We start from the raw sequence: 18,485 nt of genomic DNA, 5'->3' as shown, positions 1-18,485 counted from the left end.
ATTTGGAGCTGATTTTATTGCTGCACAGCAGTTCCCTCCTGGCCCCTAAGTGTCCTGTTAAACATCACTAGACTTCAGCTGCTACCCTCTGTTCACATATATTGTGATTTACGTGAGTTTCAGTTTTTAGTAGGGGAAGTACTGAAATCCAGGGAAATAAAATCATCCTGAGAAATTGCTGTCCTACAAAGACAGATATAACATTTCTGTAGAAACCATGACCTTTCATTGCCACTCGTGTTAATCAGACAGAGTGGAAAGACTAATTTCCAGATTCAAGCTATTAAAAGTACATTAGCTACGTACTAAGATAATCTAATTGTTTCAAATTTAAACCCATATATTCATATTTCAGAGCCATAAACTGATGGGCCTGCTGTCAAGTCAGAAGAGTATCTGCCCAACAGTATGTGATACTTCCTAGGCCAGTTTTTGTATCGGTGGTGCACACTATTATGCTGGATTGCAGAGAATGTTTTTACTTATCTTTCATATCACAGCAGAGGAGAGGATGGTTAGATGTTACTAAAAAGTGAAACCTTTCTAATGAGCTTGTTTTGTGTTTTTACTGTCAGGTATAAAACACAGAAGTACAGAACACAACTCCAGTCTGATGGTCTCCGAGTCAGAGTTTGACAGTGATCAGGATACTATCTTCAGCAGAGAAAAGATTGAAAGAGAGAATCCTAAAACCCTCATGAATGGATCCATCAGAAACGGAGTTTCCTTCAGCTACAGCTCCAAAGACAGATAATTGAATGAGGGTAAAAGCACAGAACATGCTGGTCCAACACATCTGAAACATGTTGGCCCACCTCTGTTTTTCCAGAACCGAAAACTTCCTAAAATATCAACTAATTGCAGATGAAAGGGTAAATTTCTAGCACAGTTAGGGGAGAGAAGGAGGAAGAATTAGATGGTCAGCTAATTCCTTTTGTCACCGCTATAGGAACAAGGAAGAGCACATCTTATTTCTTGCATGTTCCATGCTGTATGTTTGTTTGAACTTCAGAAGGCCTTTTTTCCTGTATTGCTGCTAAAAAACTAGCCAGGGCTGTTAAGCTACTAACAATGGTAACTGAAATGCATACAGATCTGTGTCCTGTGCTCCTACCTCTCTCTTGGAGAAGCAGTGTGATTATAATGCTGACCTAAACCAGCGAAAGCCAATATAGATAAATTCCCTTGCAGCTATAGAGAGCAATATGTGACCACAGCCTCAATCTTCATTTTCAGTTTAGGTTGGGAACACAGAGAGCAAGCATTTTCAGTGCGTTGTATTTATCTCTGTGCTTTACGACTTCCTTTTCTAGAGTAGTGCTCATCAGATGGAAATGTCTTTGTTTTCAAAGGAAGTTTACAATTTAGGAGTTGCACTTAAACAGCTGTAATGTGGTACATCTGTGTCCTGTAGGATGCAATGTTCCCAATATTTACTTAGAAAGTATGGTGTCTGCAAGGAAGTCCAGCCTTAGGTTGCTTCTGTAATGATGGAGGTGCTTTGGTTCCCTGGAGTCTGCCATGTCCAGCCAGGAAACAGTAGCAGAAAGGCAGGAAGGACTCAGTGCAATGTGCCTTCAGAAGGATTTTGAGCATCCCAAACAACTTTTTGCTTAGAGAGCACTTTTAAGGAGCTCTGGACCTTTAAGACTGAACCCTCAGCTGAGTTTTCATCTGTCAGCCTCAGTGCTCCATTAAAGAATATGCCAGGCATTTGTGTAGTGAAATGCTTGTTGTGAAGTACCCTATGTGGAGCAGGAGGTTCAACACCTACCTTCGTTGTCATGGGAATTGGTACTGAGGAAGGTTTTAGCTTGAGCACTTTTCCTCTGTGGCTATTCAGTGACTAGATGTGTTGGCCTAAAGAGATCCCTTTAGGTGTTTGGGAAGGGTAGGTGTGTTGGAGTTCTGATGTTCTTGCTTGCAATCTGGATAATTTCTTTACAGCATGCTTGTTAGGCTTTGAAGCCATGCCCCCAGTACTGTTCTTGAAATCCCAGACTGAAGACCTGGCTTTTACACATACGCCTCACTTGTGGGGGCATCTGTGTCAGCAGTACTGTCTGGCCACAGCAGCCTTTCCTGGGGGTGCTTTACTGACATGCCAGAGTCTTCAGCTGAGCTGGAGGCATGGTGTGTTCTGAGGGAGGAAACATTCCTCCGGGAATGTTTTGGACAGGTTTTTTAGCTTTTTTTTTTTTTTTTAATCTGGTGGTGGAGAATCCATTAACAGAGAAGGGTAGCGTAGTACAGAGATCAAGGGGAGCAGATCAGAAGGGTCGGGGAGGGGATGTAGCCCACCTCCATCATGAGGAATAATTTGGTGGAGAATTTTGGGGCTTTCTCCATCTTTTCATAGAAGTCCAACACAACAGAGTAGTTGGGTTGAACACTGTGGCTTCTGTGCTTCTCTTATTAATGGAGTTGGGCAAAAGTCAGAAGAACAGTCTAGGCTGGAAGGAATCTGTAGTCAAAAGTTGCAGCAATGTTATGCTCATACCTGGTTTCATACCTTTGATTCTCAAATGCAGCCAGCAACAGTCCCTAAGGCTACTGATGCTGCACTGAGGACTGTTTATCCTGTGCCCAGCCCTACATTTCTCTGGAGAGCTGAGTGTGGCTGCAGGAGTCATAGTGTTGGGTGAGGCTGCGAGGAGCTAAAAAGGGCTAATGCAAGCGTTTTCCATGTTTTTCCCATACCCACCAGCAAGATGCAGTATAAATGCTGTGAATTGCTTTCTTCAGAAGCCAAGTTTTAACTCTGTGTATGGGGGTTTTAAGCTATTTATTGAAACAAATCTACTTTATCTCACTCTCCCCCTTCTTGAGTGTGTGTGCATATATATTTTTAATAAGTTGGTCAATAAAAGCAAGGACATCAATTGATGTGTTTCAGTTTCTGTTCCAGAGGTGTTAAAATAATAACGCAATGTTCACTTTAAAGCATTCCTGAGGAAAGTTAAGGCCTACTCAGATACTGTGGGGTTTTTTTCATTTTTAAATCAAAATGTTGGACTTAATCCATTCTGCACAAATTCCTAAAATGGTTTAGCAGGAATTATGCTCTCGGAAACATGCATTTGAAAAAAAAAAGAGGGGGGAGGGGGGAAGAGAAGTTGCATAAGCAACTACAACTTTGTATTGGCCATGCTGCCATTAATGCTTCTGCTAAATACTGTATCCAGTGTGCCTTTATCTGTAAACTTACAGGACATGTCAGTGTAGTCAGCACCATCTTTCAGTATTGTGAAGGCAGTCACTTGTGTGTTTTGGGTTTATTTTACATTTTTAAAGCTGGTGGTGAAGCCTAGGGGAGGTAATTCTTTCAAGGAATTAAAACTCAGACATCTTTCTTTTTAAAAAACAAACAAACAAAAAAACTAAAGGCTGCTTCTGTAGTAAAACAACTACAGGAGTCATAAACCTGCTTTCCTCAATGCTGCAGAATTCCCAGGGCTGTTTCCCCTCACACATACGCTGTGGGCTCTGCTCTTTGGATTGGTGGCAAGTTCTTGTGCCATGAGAACATCTGCATGATTTGACTAAGTATTTCTCGCTCTAACAAATACGAAACACTAGACGTATTTCTTATTGCATAAGGCCCTCGCAAGCGGAAGCTGCTTACTAAATTCTGTTCTCTAGATGATGCTTTGATGTCTTCATTGCTAACAGTATTTTAGTTACATTTTAAAAGTTGAATGTAGTTTAAATTTTTGAGCTGCTTCTAATATTACTGATTTGGTTCTTCAGCCTCCTTGGAAGGAGAAGTCATTCCTCATACATAAGATTGGGCTTGCTCTTAATATGAAACTTGCCCCAAAGTTAAAAATAACTGGCTCTGTGAATGAACTGGCTCTGTTTCTGGCTCTGTGAATTTGTGATATCACATGTTAGTGTCACTTGGCCAAGCACAATTTTTTTTTTTTTCCCCCCCAGGAATTTAGGAGAGACTATAGCAAGCCTTCTATCTTGATTCAGTGTAATTCTCATATCTAGAACTGTCGCTTCCTTGTAGAATGTCAGGTCATACCTGAAATGAAAGGGTCAGAAAACTAGCTGTTTAAGGTGCGAACACAATGGTGGATTTCTGATGTTATCTTCTAGTTTCTGTTACTATGGGTTTGAAGCAGATTCTCAGTCCTCATGTTTACTTCCACACACCATTTTCCTTCATACACAGAAAGAGTGCTGGCAGCTTCATTGTGAAATAGGGATATTCCTGTCTTGTCTGCACTGAAAAGCAGAGGAGACTGATACAGCCTTCATGTATGGTTTAAAGTTCCCTGAAAATAAAGAATAAATTCAGTTTGGCTCTCATAAGATAGTGCCTCTCTGTGAAGGCAAACGGTGTGCTGATACTTAATAGTGCATCATAGCCTTGGTGTAAGTGCTAGATTTTCATTTGCATCTTGGTTTTACATTTACACGTGCTGATGCATGCACAAGCAGAGATTGTCCAGCTGTGTAAAAGGACTGCCTTTGTTTGCATTTTAAGAAGTGTATTTTGGAAAAAAACTTCCTTATCATTCCTGCCTGAGGCATTAAACAGGTTCAGTACTCAGCTTCCATACTCAATGCATTTGTGTACACAGCACAAAACTGCCATGCAGTGAACAGGTCATTGGCTTGTGATTTTTAGTTTTCTCAACCAAAACACTACTGCAGTATGAAACAAAAATTACCTTGGCAGATCCGCTGAGATGCACATCCAAATTCTCTGTCCTGTGGTTCAGCCTTTCGTATTAACCGAGTAGGTTGCGGAGAAATTCAAGCAAAATGTGAACAGTCTAATTGCAGAGAATTTTTTTATTTGGGATGAGGGAGAAAAAAGATTATTCCTGTTTCATGTGTAAGAATACATTTTTTAACTGCATCCTTTCAGGTAAATGGAGTCTTAGCAGTCTCCCTCTGTCACATGCATCAGATACAGGTACTGTTCAGGCATCTGTTTTGTGCTGTCAGATGGTTTGCTTATATGATGCTGATTTTCCTTTTCCTTTTTCGTCTCTTGTGGGCAAACAGAAGTAAGCAAACATGCAAAGAACTTCACAGTGTATGAACTTAACAGAGTGAGTGCATGTTCTCTATGCTGAGCTTAAACTTTCCTTAAACTGTTCTGATATTCTTGAAATAATTGAGATCTTAAGCAAATCTCCTGTTCCTGTTTTAAGCCTCAAGTGAAACTAGTTTTGCCCATCAATATACTGATAAATGGGCTGTAGTCAGCTGGAGCTGTGGGATGATGGCAATAAAATGACAGCTAGTTTAGTCTTCTGAGCCATTTATGTGAAGTTTGAGAGAGGTAAACATTCCTCTAGAAGAAGGGAAATGGGATAGAGGTGAATTAAAGTTTCTTAACATGAGCTATTGCTTGTCATTGATCCCTAACTAGACTACTAATCCCATACTTCTGCAGCAAAGGAGAACCCATTTCATATACCTTTTAGGTCCTGAACTCCCCAAGGCAAGGGAGGGAACCTTAAAGCATAGAAATAAAATTTAAAAAAGGAGGGAGAAAAGGCAAATAATTTTTTTCTTTTGCACAGGCTACAAATCAAGTGCAGATGAGCCGCACATCAGTAGTTTGGCTCTGTATGGAAGTACTTCTCCCTGTGGGTGGATGGGTGAGCTATTACAGAATTTATATTAGGAATCTGTTTCTAGAAAATGTTATTTATTGCAAATGGTAATGTATTGTAACTGGAACCCTTTCTGAGCTGAAATTACTACGTTTATGTAACTACTAATAAAGTTTTGTCTTTCCTTCTAGGAACTTGTCAGGTATTCCTTTAGACATGGTATTCTGTATTGCACTCAACACTCAAGTCAGGCAAATAGTGATATGTTGTATGCCGAAGCTTATGTCTGTCCTCAAACATAAAAGCAGTTGCAGTATCTGATCCCTTCCTACTGACAAAAGCAAAACAGTGGTTTTTTTCAGACAGGTAACATAATTCAGAACATCAGAGAGCAGAAAAAAAAATTACTGCAGTTAACAGTAAGGGTTTTCACGTGCTGCTTGTCCTTACTTGGTTTAATTGGCTGTGTGTAAATAATTCAACAGCTGTCATGCCAAGTGTGGTGGCTTCACAAGTTTTGTGGCTTATTCTAGAGTGAATCTACTACTTGTTTGTTTGTAACGACAGTGACTGCTTTGCAGTAATCAGAGGTGCTAGTTTGCAGTGTAACCCCCTGCTGTTAGCGAGGGGTAGGTTATGCTGCCTATTTCTGAACTGGGAAAGAAAATTCCATGCATCAGTGTGTATGAAGTTTGTGCTAAATCATAATAAAAGGTACTATGAGATAAAAGTGTCCTTCTGTAAGGAAAAAAACATACACCATAAAAGCAACTTTACATGGTTATAAGGTGCTACAGTCTACATGGTGCCTCTTATGTTCATACTTGACTCCTACAAGGAAATACTGGCTGCTAGAAGAGCTGATGAGATACATACACAGTGCCTTTTATTGAAGAATTGCCTGTTTGTTACTGTAGGCTTTGTCAACAGCAGTCGCCTCCCCTTCTAGCCTTGTGCCGCAGAAGATAACTGAAGCCGGTTGTGCCAAGCAGCTTCAGCATTCACTGATAAAGTGAATAAACTCACAGGATAGCCCAACACATGCGTGATTACTGTTCAAAATTAATATTGACTTTACTCTGTGCAAACCTTTTAAACTGCTGTTCAACATTGTGACTTAATCATGAAAGCACAATTAAACATGAAAGCATAAAATGTGTCTAAAAACACTAGTGTCTGGGAAATGGATTGGCTGCAGAACACCAGCCTGCTTAAACATTTCCTTGATCTTGGTGACCAGATAGTGCATAAACAAAATGAAGTACTAGATATGGTCAGGCTTGAGATACTTCTCAGTATGTCTGTCTTCACCAGTGCTGGGTCAGCGTTACAAGCACCAAGAGCTTCCCTCACTTGTTCTGAGCACCCACTGTCACTTTGCCAGCTCAGCATAGCAATGGACAAGTATTACCTAGAATGACTTGCCAAAAAAAGCTTCTGCACTATGGCTGGAGAGAATTTCTGCCTGTTTAAGCTAAAAATGTCAGTGTCTAGTAAAACAGGTAAACATAGTGTCTAAGAGTTTATTACATGGAGAGGACAGGCAGGGAGGATGGGTGTCAAACAGCAGCTGTTTAAAGGCTAACGTAAGAAAGTAAAATGGAAATTGGCCATGACTATGTCAGGTTGGAAATTAGAAGACAGTTTCTGAGGCTTCAAAAACTGTATTAACTAAATGGAAATAAAGCCTCCAAAAATTTATTTTAAATCTTAGTAAGTAGAAAGTTATACAAGTAATGATATCCTGAAAGCAGGGAAAGGCACTCTGATTCACAAAGCCTGTCTTTTATGCTGAATCAAACATTTAAACACAAAAGACTTGCATACAAAATGACTGATGGCATATTAGTATGCCAAAGTAGTCTCATCTATTTGATTTAGATTCAAGGGACTGTAATTGGGGTAACCAAAATCTTACACCTCATGAACATGTGGATGCAAAGAAGTGTCTTTTTCCAGTGCTAAAGCTGGCAGAACAAAAAATTCTGCGCAAATCTGAGAGACTGAACTTAATGTGGCTGCTGTCAGTTTGTCAGTTCAGCATTGAATAAGGTAATAAACCACACAATGCAGTGCTTTCACAGGAGTTATTTATTAACTGAAAACACTTACCATCAGTTCTGATATCCAGAAATTACTAAACTATCACAAATGCAATCAACACAACTGAGGTGTGAGAATTCAAGTATATCTTTTGTTGAAGAATTACAGCTTTTGGTATGAAGACAACTTTAAGATTATTCTGTGCTTAACCGATGTAGACCTTATTGACACAAGGATACTATGCTGGAATCCAATCACAATCCAATCTAGACAAAGGTATTTTTAAAGTTTATTACATACCTTATCTTTAATTATGCTTTGTGCTTGTTATCAGGCATAGTAAAAGGTATTATTTGCTAGAAAAAAGTAAACATTAATTTTAACAGTGCTATTCTCAGAAAAGACATTAAGATTTTAAATGCACCAACGCATCAGATCAGTAACTTCGGAATGAATAGAGCAGCAGGTTCAAGAATTTATCCTCCAACTGCACTGTCCCAAGAAGTACACCCACATTCAAGACTGCACTGTCATACAGCAGTAAATGAGACAACTTTAATTTTGATCTTACACTGCAGTTGACAGGCAGACATATTTTAACTCTGTGCAATTTCAGTGGCAGATATTCTACCTGTGTGCAGTATCCATAAGCATACTTGCATGACTGAACTGTGGTACCCAGGCACCAAGTTATGACTTTCTTCTACCTAGTTACTCTTTCCAGTAAGAAGTAAACACTTATTCATAGCCAAGGCTGGCAAACAGCTGCCTCTTCCACAACACTCTATTCCCCAAATTCAGGCAGCCTGTGCACTCAATAGTGTAATTTAGAAGTTGGCTATAAGAAAATTTCTTGCGACTAGTGTAGAAATAGGCCATCCTTTTTTTTGTTCTTGACAACAAGCACATATGCTGCAACTGTTAACAGTATCAAGTCTTCACTGTCTTAAATGTGCAGTTTTGGTGCACTGGGGAAATCACCGAAGGACAGTAATTGTCCTTTAACCACCCTTAGGTTGGCACAATGCACACACACTCTACTGACAAATAATGTGCTCCAGACCCACCTGGTCTCAAGTGATATACAAATATAACCATAAAAAATACTTAGAAATAATAAGTAGCAGTCAATGCTACCTTATGTGCGCTTTTAAAAAAACACTGTGAAACTCAGTTCCAGCTTGCCTTCTCCCCACCCCCCCGCCCCCAGTCTTGTGTTACCTGGTACCTCTTTGCCTGATTGGATAAAATATCTTAAAATATCCCATTTCACAGGGTACATTCATTAGTGTATAGGAAGAAGAGCTCTGTTACCTTCTTTTATTTATTTTTAATTATTAATGGATAAAACCTCAACAAATAAAGTTAACCAACACAGGAAACAAAATTTATTCTCCTTAGCTTCTGCAGTTCTGATTATTTGCCAAATTAACATTGCACATTTTTTTAAAGTGCTTCTTTTGACTGACATTAAAATAGTATTTCATGTTAAGGAAGCTTTACATCATCTTTGGAAGATAATTAAAATAGTGAGGTGATGTGCAGAAGTCTCACCTCTAATCACTTCCATTTAAATCTTTATTAGGTCACAAGTTAGCAAAGTTCCAAGGTTTTGAAACATTCCTTCCTAATGGACATTCACCTGTGTAACCACAATCCAATTCAAGGCACAAAGCCCATAGGAATGGAACCATCTGTCTGCTTACGTTCTTTGGAAGTAGTGAGTAATGTTCTTTAGACACCGAGCAACATCTACATCAATGACTGTACTTCTACCCAAGGACAGTCATTTTCTTTGCATGGAAGGGAGTTTACTTCTATCATGATGTCACCACTTGTGCTTCCTTAACACAGCCCTTATAGTGTTCCCTTACCGTTCTGCAAGTTATTCCTCCAAGTAAGCATCCCATTTTCCTCTTGCTACTCACTAATCAGCACCTCCTTGTCCTGCACTGTCCTGCTCCCAGGACTGCTGGGGCTCACAAACATCAAACAAGGGCCGTATTTGATCCCAGGTGTGCAAGCTGTTAGGCACAAATTACAGCTCTTTGCTCAGAAGCCCAAAGCTGAATAGGTGGCATCTCTGCAGCCAGCATTAACATGCACTGAAAATGCTGTCTGTTTGCCTGCGTGGATGCCTAACTGTAGCTAAAGACAATTCCTCACCTTTCATAAGCATCAGATTCTCCCACAATTAAAAAAAAAAAAAAAAAAGACACACCTGCTTCTAAAAGGTCACATAACCACATTAGAAAATGTATTTACACAAATCTCTAAAGGGAAACTGCTGTCCCCAAAGCCTCCCACATCCACACTGAAACATTAGAGGCAGTAGAAAATGGTGGTCTAGTTTCCACTTGCCATAGGTTATGATCTATTTTCATGATGCACAAGTTCTCAAGTCCTCCCAGTTATACAGGGGTAATCTGAGAATAATAAATGTGCATTCTCCCCTACTCCTTACTAAAAATGATGGACGCTGACCACATATTGCTGAAAAACAATGTATAAATAAAGAACATGTGAAAACACATGGCAGCACAGAATACTGTAAATATCTACACAAATAAACCAGGGTTGCTTAGTTTTAAAGAAGGTAGAAGTTGCATTCAGACTTATTTATGGTTCAAGAAGCTTATTAAAACTACAGCACTCTTTTCCAAGCTGTTGGGATTGTGCTTTTTGAAGATTTTTTTATAAGCCTCCAAAGCAGACGTATTTTATTTCTAAGTATTCATCAATGCCATATTTTGAACCTTCTCGCCCTAAGCCAGACTGTTTTACCCCACCAAAAGGACTCTCCACCGAGGAGACTATGCCTTCGTTAACACCAACCATTCCAACTTCCAGCTGTTCTGCAACTCTCCATATCTGAGCTGGATCTTGGGAGTAGAAATATCCTGCCATGCAGACACAGAGATACAGGAATGAAAATTGAATCAGGAAGAACAATTGCAGAAGACTGTGAAAAAGAGACTTACTGACATGATGTCTCCTGTTGCATTAAAAATCATCACCTCATAACACTAAAGCTAATAAAAATGACAGAAATACATTTATCTGACAGAGAGGCATACCTGCTAAACCCACATTAGCTGTGTTTGCTATAGCAATAGCTTCTGCTTCAGTCTCAAATCTGTCAATATAAAGAGAAAAATTACAAGTAAGGCCTGCAGTTCATTTACCATCTTGCTGACTTAGTGACAAGAAGCAGCTTCACCAGAAATAAAGAAAGTCAAGATGCAGTTTCTTCCCCAAAAGTGTATTGTAAACATCTAATTTAATTTTCATTTTGAAGCAATGGGGGAATTTCTACCACTTCTCTTAAACCACAGTTAAGTAGTTAAGATTGCCTTTATCCTCCCTAGACAATGATAGCTAAAACATTTACTTTACATGTGTTTGTCCACCAATTTACCCAGTTACACAAGCACTCTCAACTATGAGAGAGAACCATTATGTTCTTCCATTGCATCCAATTATTCTGGATGGAGGCAGGGAAGGTTTTAAGGAGAGAAAGAGAGCTCCAAGTCATCCTTCGTCACAAAAACTTAGGACTAGCAAATCACATGACAAACTGCGAAGTCCTGCCTCCTACTTCATACCACAAATCATGAAGTTGATGAGGGTTTTGCTGCTACCTACCCTTGCTTAACTGCTGATGCAATTTAAAAGAAAAATCATTTTCAAAAAGTTGCAGAGATGCTAAAATCATGTCAAGAGAGAGAAACAAAGGAACCACATATCCAAAGGAAGTTTTCACATGTGTACCCCAGTCTTATTAAAAGACTCGTGACTGTACAAAAATATCTTTTGGCAAACTGTCATTCAAAATATTTATTCAAAATGTTTTTTAATTACTATTTTTAATCTGGAAAATGAATAATCTTACTTGATAACTGGTGCTAAAGGGCCAAATGTCTCCTCTTGGGTGCAAAGCATTTTTGTTGTAACGTTACTAAGTAGTGTTGGCTCAAAGAAATTCTTCCCCAAGCTGTGTCGTTTCCCTCCAGTCACGATAGATGCTCCTTGAGAAACTGCATCATTAATGTGTCTTTCTACCTGAGGCATGCAAACCAAAAATCTCAAAGTTAGTTAGCATTTAGGAATGAACAGCATATTTTCCACTGAAGAAATAATACCCTCCAGTATTAAACAGAAGATTTGGAAGAGAGGTTTATACTTTACAGAAGACCATTTGCAATATTATTTAAAGTTTCTCTTGAATTTTTATTTATCTCAGTCAGATAATTTCAGAGGGATAAATTATGAGTATGGTCCCAGTCTCATGGATATTAAAGATTCAGCTTTTCTGTTGAAATGAAAGGATTACATCTAACACGGGAAAAAGTCTTTGCAGGACTAAGAAGTACACCTGATAGCCATGAACAAGCACTATGAAAAGAGAAATACAGAAGTGTAATTTAAAGAGAAGCAGACAACTTTCAAGATGGTCCTGGCAAGATCATTTTCCACCCCCTACAGCTACAATTCATCCAAAGACCAGGAAAGTAGCAGTCTCCACCTAGACTACTGTCCTTTGAAATTACAGAAAGGCAGTGAAGTGACTATACACAGTGCTTGCTTATTTGTGTGTGTAGATATATATGATCTTTTGTGATGCAAAGGGAAGGCACGAAGGAAAGAAATCAAAGGACTGTATCCTTTGTCTCCCAAATAACTCTGAATATTTTCATATTCTATTATCTTATAAACAGAAGGAATCTGGCAGCAAATGGATTCAAACCAAGCCTACATATAACTGAGCCATAGTATCTTAGAAAGTATAAAACACGTAATTTAATAATCTTTAACCTTAGGAAGGGTGAATTACTATAGCAAATGCGACTTACTGTGATTTAGAAAATATAACTTCTTGGAGTCATGACTCATCCAACACAGAAGACCCAAACCATGCATGTAAGGTTTCGAGTGATTACAACATCCAGAGCTCTGCTACTTTTAACCTCAATGTATTATTCTGCTTAGCTTTTGCCAGAGCCACTGTTCTTCAAAATAAGCTGTCATTCACAGTGCTTCAGAATTGCACTATACAACTCTCACAGTGTATCCAATTTCAGTAAATGTTCTTGAGAATAGCTAGGAAGTAATCTGGAAGAATCAGTTTCTCCTAAAGGAGAAATCTCTTTTTCCCTTAAAAATAGAGAAGTAGGGGAATAATACATTAACTGGCCACATCTGTTCATGTATATATATACACATGGACTTGGATGGAACACACTTCCAGCCACCCTGCAAATACACCCTAACAAAACAAGTGTGAAAAAAGTGAAATATCAATCTAAAGTTACTTTATGGATCATAAAAAGGAAATTAAGGTGTCAAAAATGAAATTTTTTTTTATACCTTCTCCACTGCTTTTTCATTAATTAGTGGCCCTTGGGTGGTTTTTGCATCAAATCCACTTCCAACATGTAGTTCTCTCTCTATAGCTTTAGCAAACTTTTCCACGAATTTGTCATGGATTCCCTTTTGCACCAGGAAGCGGTTTGTGCAAACACAGGTCTGGAAATAAACATGAAAAGGAAAAACAAACAGTAGTTTATATTGTATTTATCAATGATTCTGGCCTTCATGACACACTATCAGGTTACTACAGTGATCTGACCTCTGCCTCTTCTCCATCATCCTAAGGTGTCACCTAGTTTTGCCACTTCTTTCATCACCCCACTCACCTTAGAAATACAACTTCAACAAGTATGTGTGTGAAATATGCCATACTACTAAGTTTAAGTCACTTACATTGGGAAAAGGTTTTGTGAGTTCTGTGGACTCTGATATATGGATCAACCAAGGTCCAGCAGCTGCAAGAAATACTTTCTAATTATAGACTGCAGAATGCTGGACTGAGCAGCAGAACTTCAAATCACACTTGGGGGCGTGGGGTCTTTTTTTCTAATGCCTTCATTAACTGAGTTTGAGTTTGCTTTCTTCCTGGAATTTGTTTGCAAGTGCTTTCAGTGGCCTACTTATTTGTGCTACCCATTTGCTCTGACTGCATGCTATTTTGACTTGCTGTTCTCAAAAGTAACAGCTACTTTATCTTTCTATGCAGCAGCAGAGGTGCCTTTTATGTTGCATCTTGGACAATCTGTGTCTGATCACTCAGTGGTCCTTGTCTACATTCCAATCTATTTTGTTTCCTTTCTTTCTTCCCAAGACTAGTCTTATGCTTTCTTCTTGTGTTATTCAAGTAACATTTTCCTAACCAATGACCTCCCAATCCCACCAAAAACTTGCTGCTTCTCCAAAGTTGCATTTTCACATATAGACGTAATACTCATAAGGCTGGAACAGTCTCCACACAGCCTTGTTCAGCTGACTGTTCTGGAAAATGATGCTCTTCAAATTTTTTTCACTCCAAGTAAAATACATTTGAAGCAACCTAAGCTTGAAGCCTGTCTATCACTTCTTTTAAGCTATTCATTGTGGAAATATCTAGTCATGTGTGTCTTAACAGATTTCAATCCCCTTAACTCCTGCTGGGTGCTTTCAGAACATAGTAAGAGACTTGAATCAGACACAATCTTACAGATAGAAACATCTATCATAGGACTTGAAGCCATTATTTTAAGAAATGGCTAGGCATATGTTACAAAACATAATCCTGAGAACTGAGGTGGGATAGTGTCTCCTCACAGTTCTAGTTCTCCAATGAATTTAATGCTAACAAAGCATATAACAAAATGTCTTATAACTTCTCATGTTCCTGCAAGGGGTCCTAGTGCACATCTTCCTTCTTAGTGATACTATGGACTGCCATGTGAATGTACATGGGATTTTACAGTGGTGTTACTCAGACTTGCTGATAACTGGCTTGAGTGCCCAGAGCCATGTGTGACTCCAGCATCTTTCTCTTCACAATGAAGTGTTCTACGCTTTCCTTTTACACAAAATAGCTTATTTACAACTTAAGCGATAGCCCTCCACTTTCCAGAAACAAGGACAAAAAGGTTACTCTTACCTGCCCTGAGTTTCTATACTTAGAAGCAAGGGCTCCTGCAACAGCACGGTCCACGTTGGCGCTGTCAAACACTATAAAAGGAGCATGTCCTCCAAGCTCCATGGAAACTCGCTTGACAGTGCCAGCTGCGTGTTTCAGCAGTATCTGTAGGCAACAGAGGAGACACAGAAATCTGTACCTCTATCAGATGTGAACTATGGAACCACAGATGGAAGGCAGTGAAAAACTAACCCTGGCAGGGAATTAATCTGTGTCTTCTCTATAAAGCTAGACCATCCGTTTTCTCCTATGACAAAAACAAGGACTAATTTCCTTCATTAAAATCTTTAGAGATGAAATTCTGGCCAGGAAATAACGAAGAGAAGGATTTTCATCAACTTCAGTTCAGGTCAGGCTTTTATACACTAATATTGTCACTCTTGTTTGCTTGTTCTTTTCTTTTTTGGTAATAAAAATCTTGACTACCTTTACAAAATTTCTCCAAGACCTGACAGAACTGGGGATTAAGATTTGCCTTGATATCGGACTCTTTCTTCATTTTGCATATGGCCTTCCTGTAGAATTCTGGCATCTTCTAGCCACATTCTGCAGTTTTATTGATTTCATTAGAGACAGTGACGAGTAAGCTTGCTTGTTGAGTAAGGTTGATAGGGGAGTTGCAAGGGCCTCACTTCTCTAACACTTTTTCTCAACTGCAGAAGCCATTCCTGAGTAGTACCTTTGGAACTCAATTTCAGTGTTACTAGTATACTGTCACCCTAGGATATGAAACAAGAGCATCTTGTACAGAACTGTTCACATTATACTTTAGTAAAGGGCAATTATCCAGAAGTTGCAAACAGGCATCCTTCTGTGAAGTACTGATACTAAAGTAAATAGGCGGTTTCTCAAGAAATACAAAATTATTTGGACAATCTGTGTACAGTAGCCAGAAAAGAAGGCAGCTCTGTATAAAGGCCCACAGTTTCCCCATACTTTTCCAGTATAACCATAGTAATAATCTTCAAGGATATTCTGTGAACTTATGTACCTTTCCTGTTGCTGTAGAGCCAGTAAAAGATATTTTGGCTACCAATGGATCGGTGCACAGAACTTCCCCTACAGCTGCTGTCTGTTGTCTGGAACAAGGAACAACATTATACACTCCCGCTGGAATTCCAGCCTGGTTTGCAAGCTGCAACAAAAGAAACACAGAATTTGCGTGATCAGTGCATTTTGTATGAGGGATAGTCACTTAATGTTTATTTACTGTTTTGAAGAAACCAGTCCAAGTCAATGGAAGCCGCAACTGCACAGCACAACAACTAGTAATGCATGCCATGGTGCCAAGAGAGCAGCTTTGCTCCAGTTTAAGCTGGCTGTCATTCAAAGTAACCAAAGAAAAGACATAAAGATGTTTTGCGTAGTTAAATGGCCAGGTCCTCTTTGAGGCTCTAGACCATATTAGAGGCAACTTTCAAAGACTCTTACTAAACTAAAACCTCTGGATCAATTCAGCCAACTTGTCCTTCCTTTATGTATGAATTTGGTCAAAGTTATCCTTGAAGCCCATCTGACTCCTCATTTAGAGCTTCAGTCCATTGCCAATGTAAAGCTTAGCATAAAAGCTCACCTCCCCAAGAGCTAATGCTGATAAAGGTGTGTCTTCTGCAGGTTTCACTACCACTGTACAGCCAGCTGCCAGAGCTGCACCAACCTTCCGGGTAATCATAGCGCTGGGGAAATTCCACTAGGATGAGAGAGAAAAGTACAGTAAACCTTGTGAAAATTTTGCCTCTTGCTTTTGCAGAAATAGCTGACGTTTTCTGTAATTACATGATAACCTAAAGAGACCTGCACAATGTGCTTTGTCCTAAGCGAACATGACAAAGAAGCTCTGCCAATCCAGATGCGAGTACAAGGTAGAAATAAAACTTTACAGGGGTGTTTCTTTGGCAAGAGGAGCCACAAGGCCACAGCCCCATGCTGTGGGCTAAGCTGAAAACCTTCACATGACTTGAAAAATTCAGCTATGCTTACTGGGGTTATAATGGCTGCCACTCCTACTGGCTGCTTCAGCACCAGGATTCTTCTGTCATTTGCAGATGCTGGAATGACATCACCATAAACTCGGCGAGCTTCCTCCGCAAACCACTCCAGAAACGAGGCAGAATACAGGATTTCACCCTGAGCTTCTTTCAGAGGCTTCCCCTTTGATTAAATCAGATTGAAGCAGTAAAAACAAATTCAAGTCATTTCAGAGTTTCTGTTCTTTTCAGAATACTTTATAATCCCTATCGTGTACACTGCAGTCTCCAAAAAATGATTATATGATTGCAGCAGCAATAGTTGTGTGGCTTCAATATACCATCATTGTATAGTTAACATTTTGTACGTTGTGCCTGGATTCACACCTGCCCAAGACAAGGAGCTGGAATAGCAAATGTAGCATGTGTTTATTTACAAACTCTGCAGTTAGCTGCTTTTACCATTCTGAAGAAGATGGAAATCATGGCAAAACAGTTACAAGTTTATGCCAGGGACACTTGTTTTGGGGAGCATTACTTTGGACTACCCCCAGATCTGATCCTGTGGCCTGAGCGAGCATTAGCAGCTGGGACCTACAAAGGAGCTACTGAAGTACCCTCCAGCATGGTTTTATCCAGGATACCAGTCTGTGAGCTCCCAGACTGCTCTGTCATGCAAACCAAAGCACACTGAGTGAATCCAACTTGGAGACTTGCTTTAAAAGTACTGCAATTTTTTTCTGAGTTAATGAAACTGAGAAACATTTCTGCCACGAAGACCACAGCTTAGGTTGATGTATGCTTTTGTACACCATGAAGCACAATGCGGGGCTGATTTCTGCTGGATTGTTAGGTACTACTGTCATCAAATGCACTGTATGTCAGAAAGAGAAATGTGTGCAATGTTATCCATTGACCTAACGGAGCGATGTGAACGCACAATGTGTCCGCTAGGCTCAACTTTTTTAAGTAATAAAAAAAAGATGTGGTGGCTAACTGGTGAAATGCGTACAGGTGCTTTGACGGCTGTCAGTTTTATTTTATTTCAGTGTCAGCATCCCTGTGTTACGCTTCTAAAAAGGCTGAAAACTAGCACAGGGCAGTGCCCATGTTGACAGGGGCCGCCGCGCCGCCTCCCCGGCAGAGGCGGGTCCCGCCGCCGTACTCACGTTCTCGGCTGTTATGATCCTCGCCAGGTCCTCCTTGTTCTCCATCATCAGCTCGTACCATCCGCGGAGCCGCACACTCCTCTCCTAGGAAGGGAGAAAGCTGCCGTGGCCGCCGCCTGGGACGAACTTCTCGGAGGGGAAAGGGAAGCCCCAGACCTCCCCGCCCCGGCCGCCTCACGACCCAGGCACCGCAAGGAGCTTCGCCGCCCCGGCGGGCGCCATCTTCCGCGGCCGCTCACCTTGGCGGGGAGGCGGCCCCAGGCGGCGCCGGCCTCATGCGCGGCCCGCACGGCCGCCCGCGCCTCGGCTGTTCCGCAGTCGGCCACCCGACCCAGCTCCTCGCCGCTGGCCGGGTCCTGCACGGGGAAAGCGGCAGGTGTCTCCACCCAGCGGCCGCCCACCAGGCCGCCCCGGCGCACCAGGGCGGTGGGTAGCGCATAGCTGCTGCGCCGGGTCGCCGCCGAACCCGAGGACAGAGGGGGGAAAAGGAGGAGGCGGCGGGCGGCGGTGAGCTGTCGCGTCAGTACGTTCGCCATGGCCGCGCAGCCGGCGAAGCCCGGGCCGAGTGCGCCCGCACCGCCCCGGAGGAGGAGCTGCGGAGGGGCCGGGCTAGGAGCGGCCTCTCGCTGGGGCACGGCGGGTGGGCACTCGGGTATAGGGACTTCATCTGCGCTTGGGGGGGCTTGTGTTTGCCGCAGTCCCG

The 18,485-nt window shown here is 40.9% G+C and overlaps 2 protein-coding genes across 7 annotated transcripts in view; one reads left to right on the top strand and one right to left on the bottom strand.

Moving 5' to 3' along the window:
- KIAA0319 (KIAA0319 ortholog) overlaps window positions 1–3,635 on the top strand; it is a 64,386-nt gene extending 60,751 nt beyond the window's left edge. For 4 of the 6 annotated variants that reach the window (XM_075745180.1, XM_075745181.1, XM_075745184.1 and 1 more), the window contains one exon: window positions 576–2,767. In XM_075745180.1, the coding sequence (XP_075601295.1) occupies window positions 576–754 (179 nt within the window). In that variant the 3' untranslated portion in view covers window positions 755–2,767. Of the gene's footprint in view, window positions 1–575 lie in introns of all 6 variants that reach the window. The other 2 variants (XM_075745182.1, XM_075745178.1) reach the window with 1 other exon arrangement.
- A 4,019-nt stretch (window positions 3,636–7,654) lies between these two features.
- ALDH5A1 (aldehyde dehydrogenase 5 family member A1) lies at window positions 7,655–18,364 on the bottom strand. Its single transcript, XM_075745186.1, has 10 exons — window positions 18,022–18,364; window positions 17,783–17,866; window positions 16,627–16,797; window positions 16,220–16,336; window positions 15,638–15,781; window positions 14,608–14,751; window positions 12,990–13,148; window positions 11,515–11,684; window positions 10,700–10,758; window positions 7,655–10,522 (listed from the first exon to the last, which is right to left on the bottom strand). Exons 1-10 carry the CDS (start codon window positions 18,316–18,318, stop codon window positions 10,317–10,319), a joined length of 1,551 nt encoding a protein of 516 aa, XP_075601301.1. The 5' UTR covers window positions 18,319–18,364; the 3' UTR covers window positions 7,655–10,316.
- Between the last annotated feature and the right edge of the window lie 121 nt (window positions 18,365–18,485).

Source organism: Balearica regulorum, chromosome 2 (genome assembly GCF_011004875.1).
Source record: "Balearica regulorum gibbericeps isolate bBalReg1 chromosome 2, bBalReg1.pri, whole genome shotgun sequence".
Classification (NCBI taxonomy): Eukaryota; Metazoa; Chordata; class Aves; order Gruiformes; family Gruidae; genus Balearica; species Balearica regulorum.
The sequence above is the reverse complement of the archived record's forward strand: the minus strand, read 5'-3'. Positions and strand labels throughout refer to the sequence as shown.

Coding starts and splice junctions, on each gene's coding strand:
- ALDH5A1 (XM_075745186.1), bottom strand. CDS start 18,318: ATGGCGAACGTACTGACGCGACAGCTCACCGCCGCCCGCCGCCTCCTC. Junction 16,798..17,782: donor GGATCATAACAGCCGAGAAC/GTGAGTACGGCG, acceptor ATTTAATCAAAG/GGGAAGCCTCTGAAAGAAGC. Junction 16,337..16,626: donor TGGCAGCCATTATAACCCCA/GTAAGCATAGCT, acceptor CTCTCATCCTAG/TGGAATTTCCCCAGCGCTAT.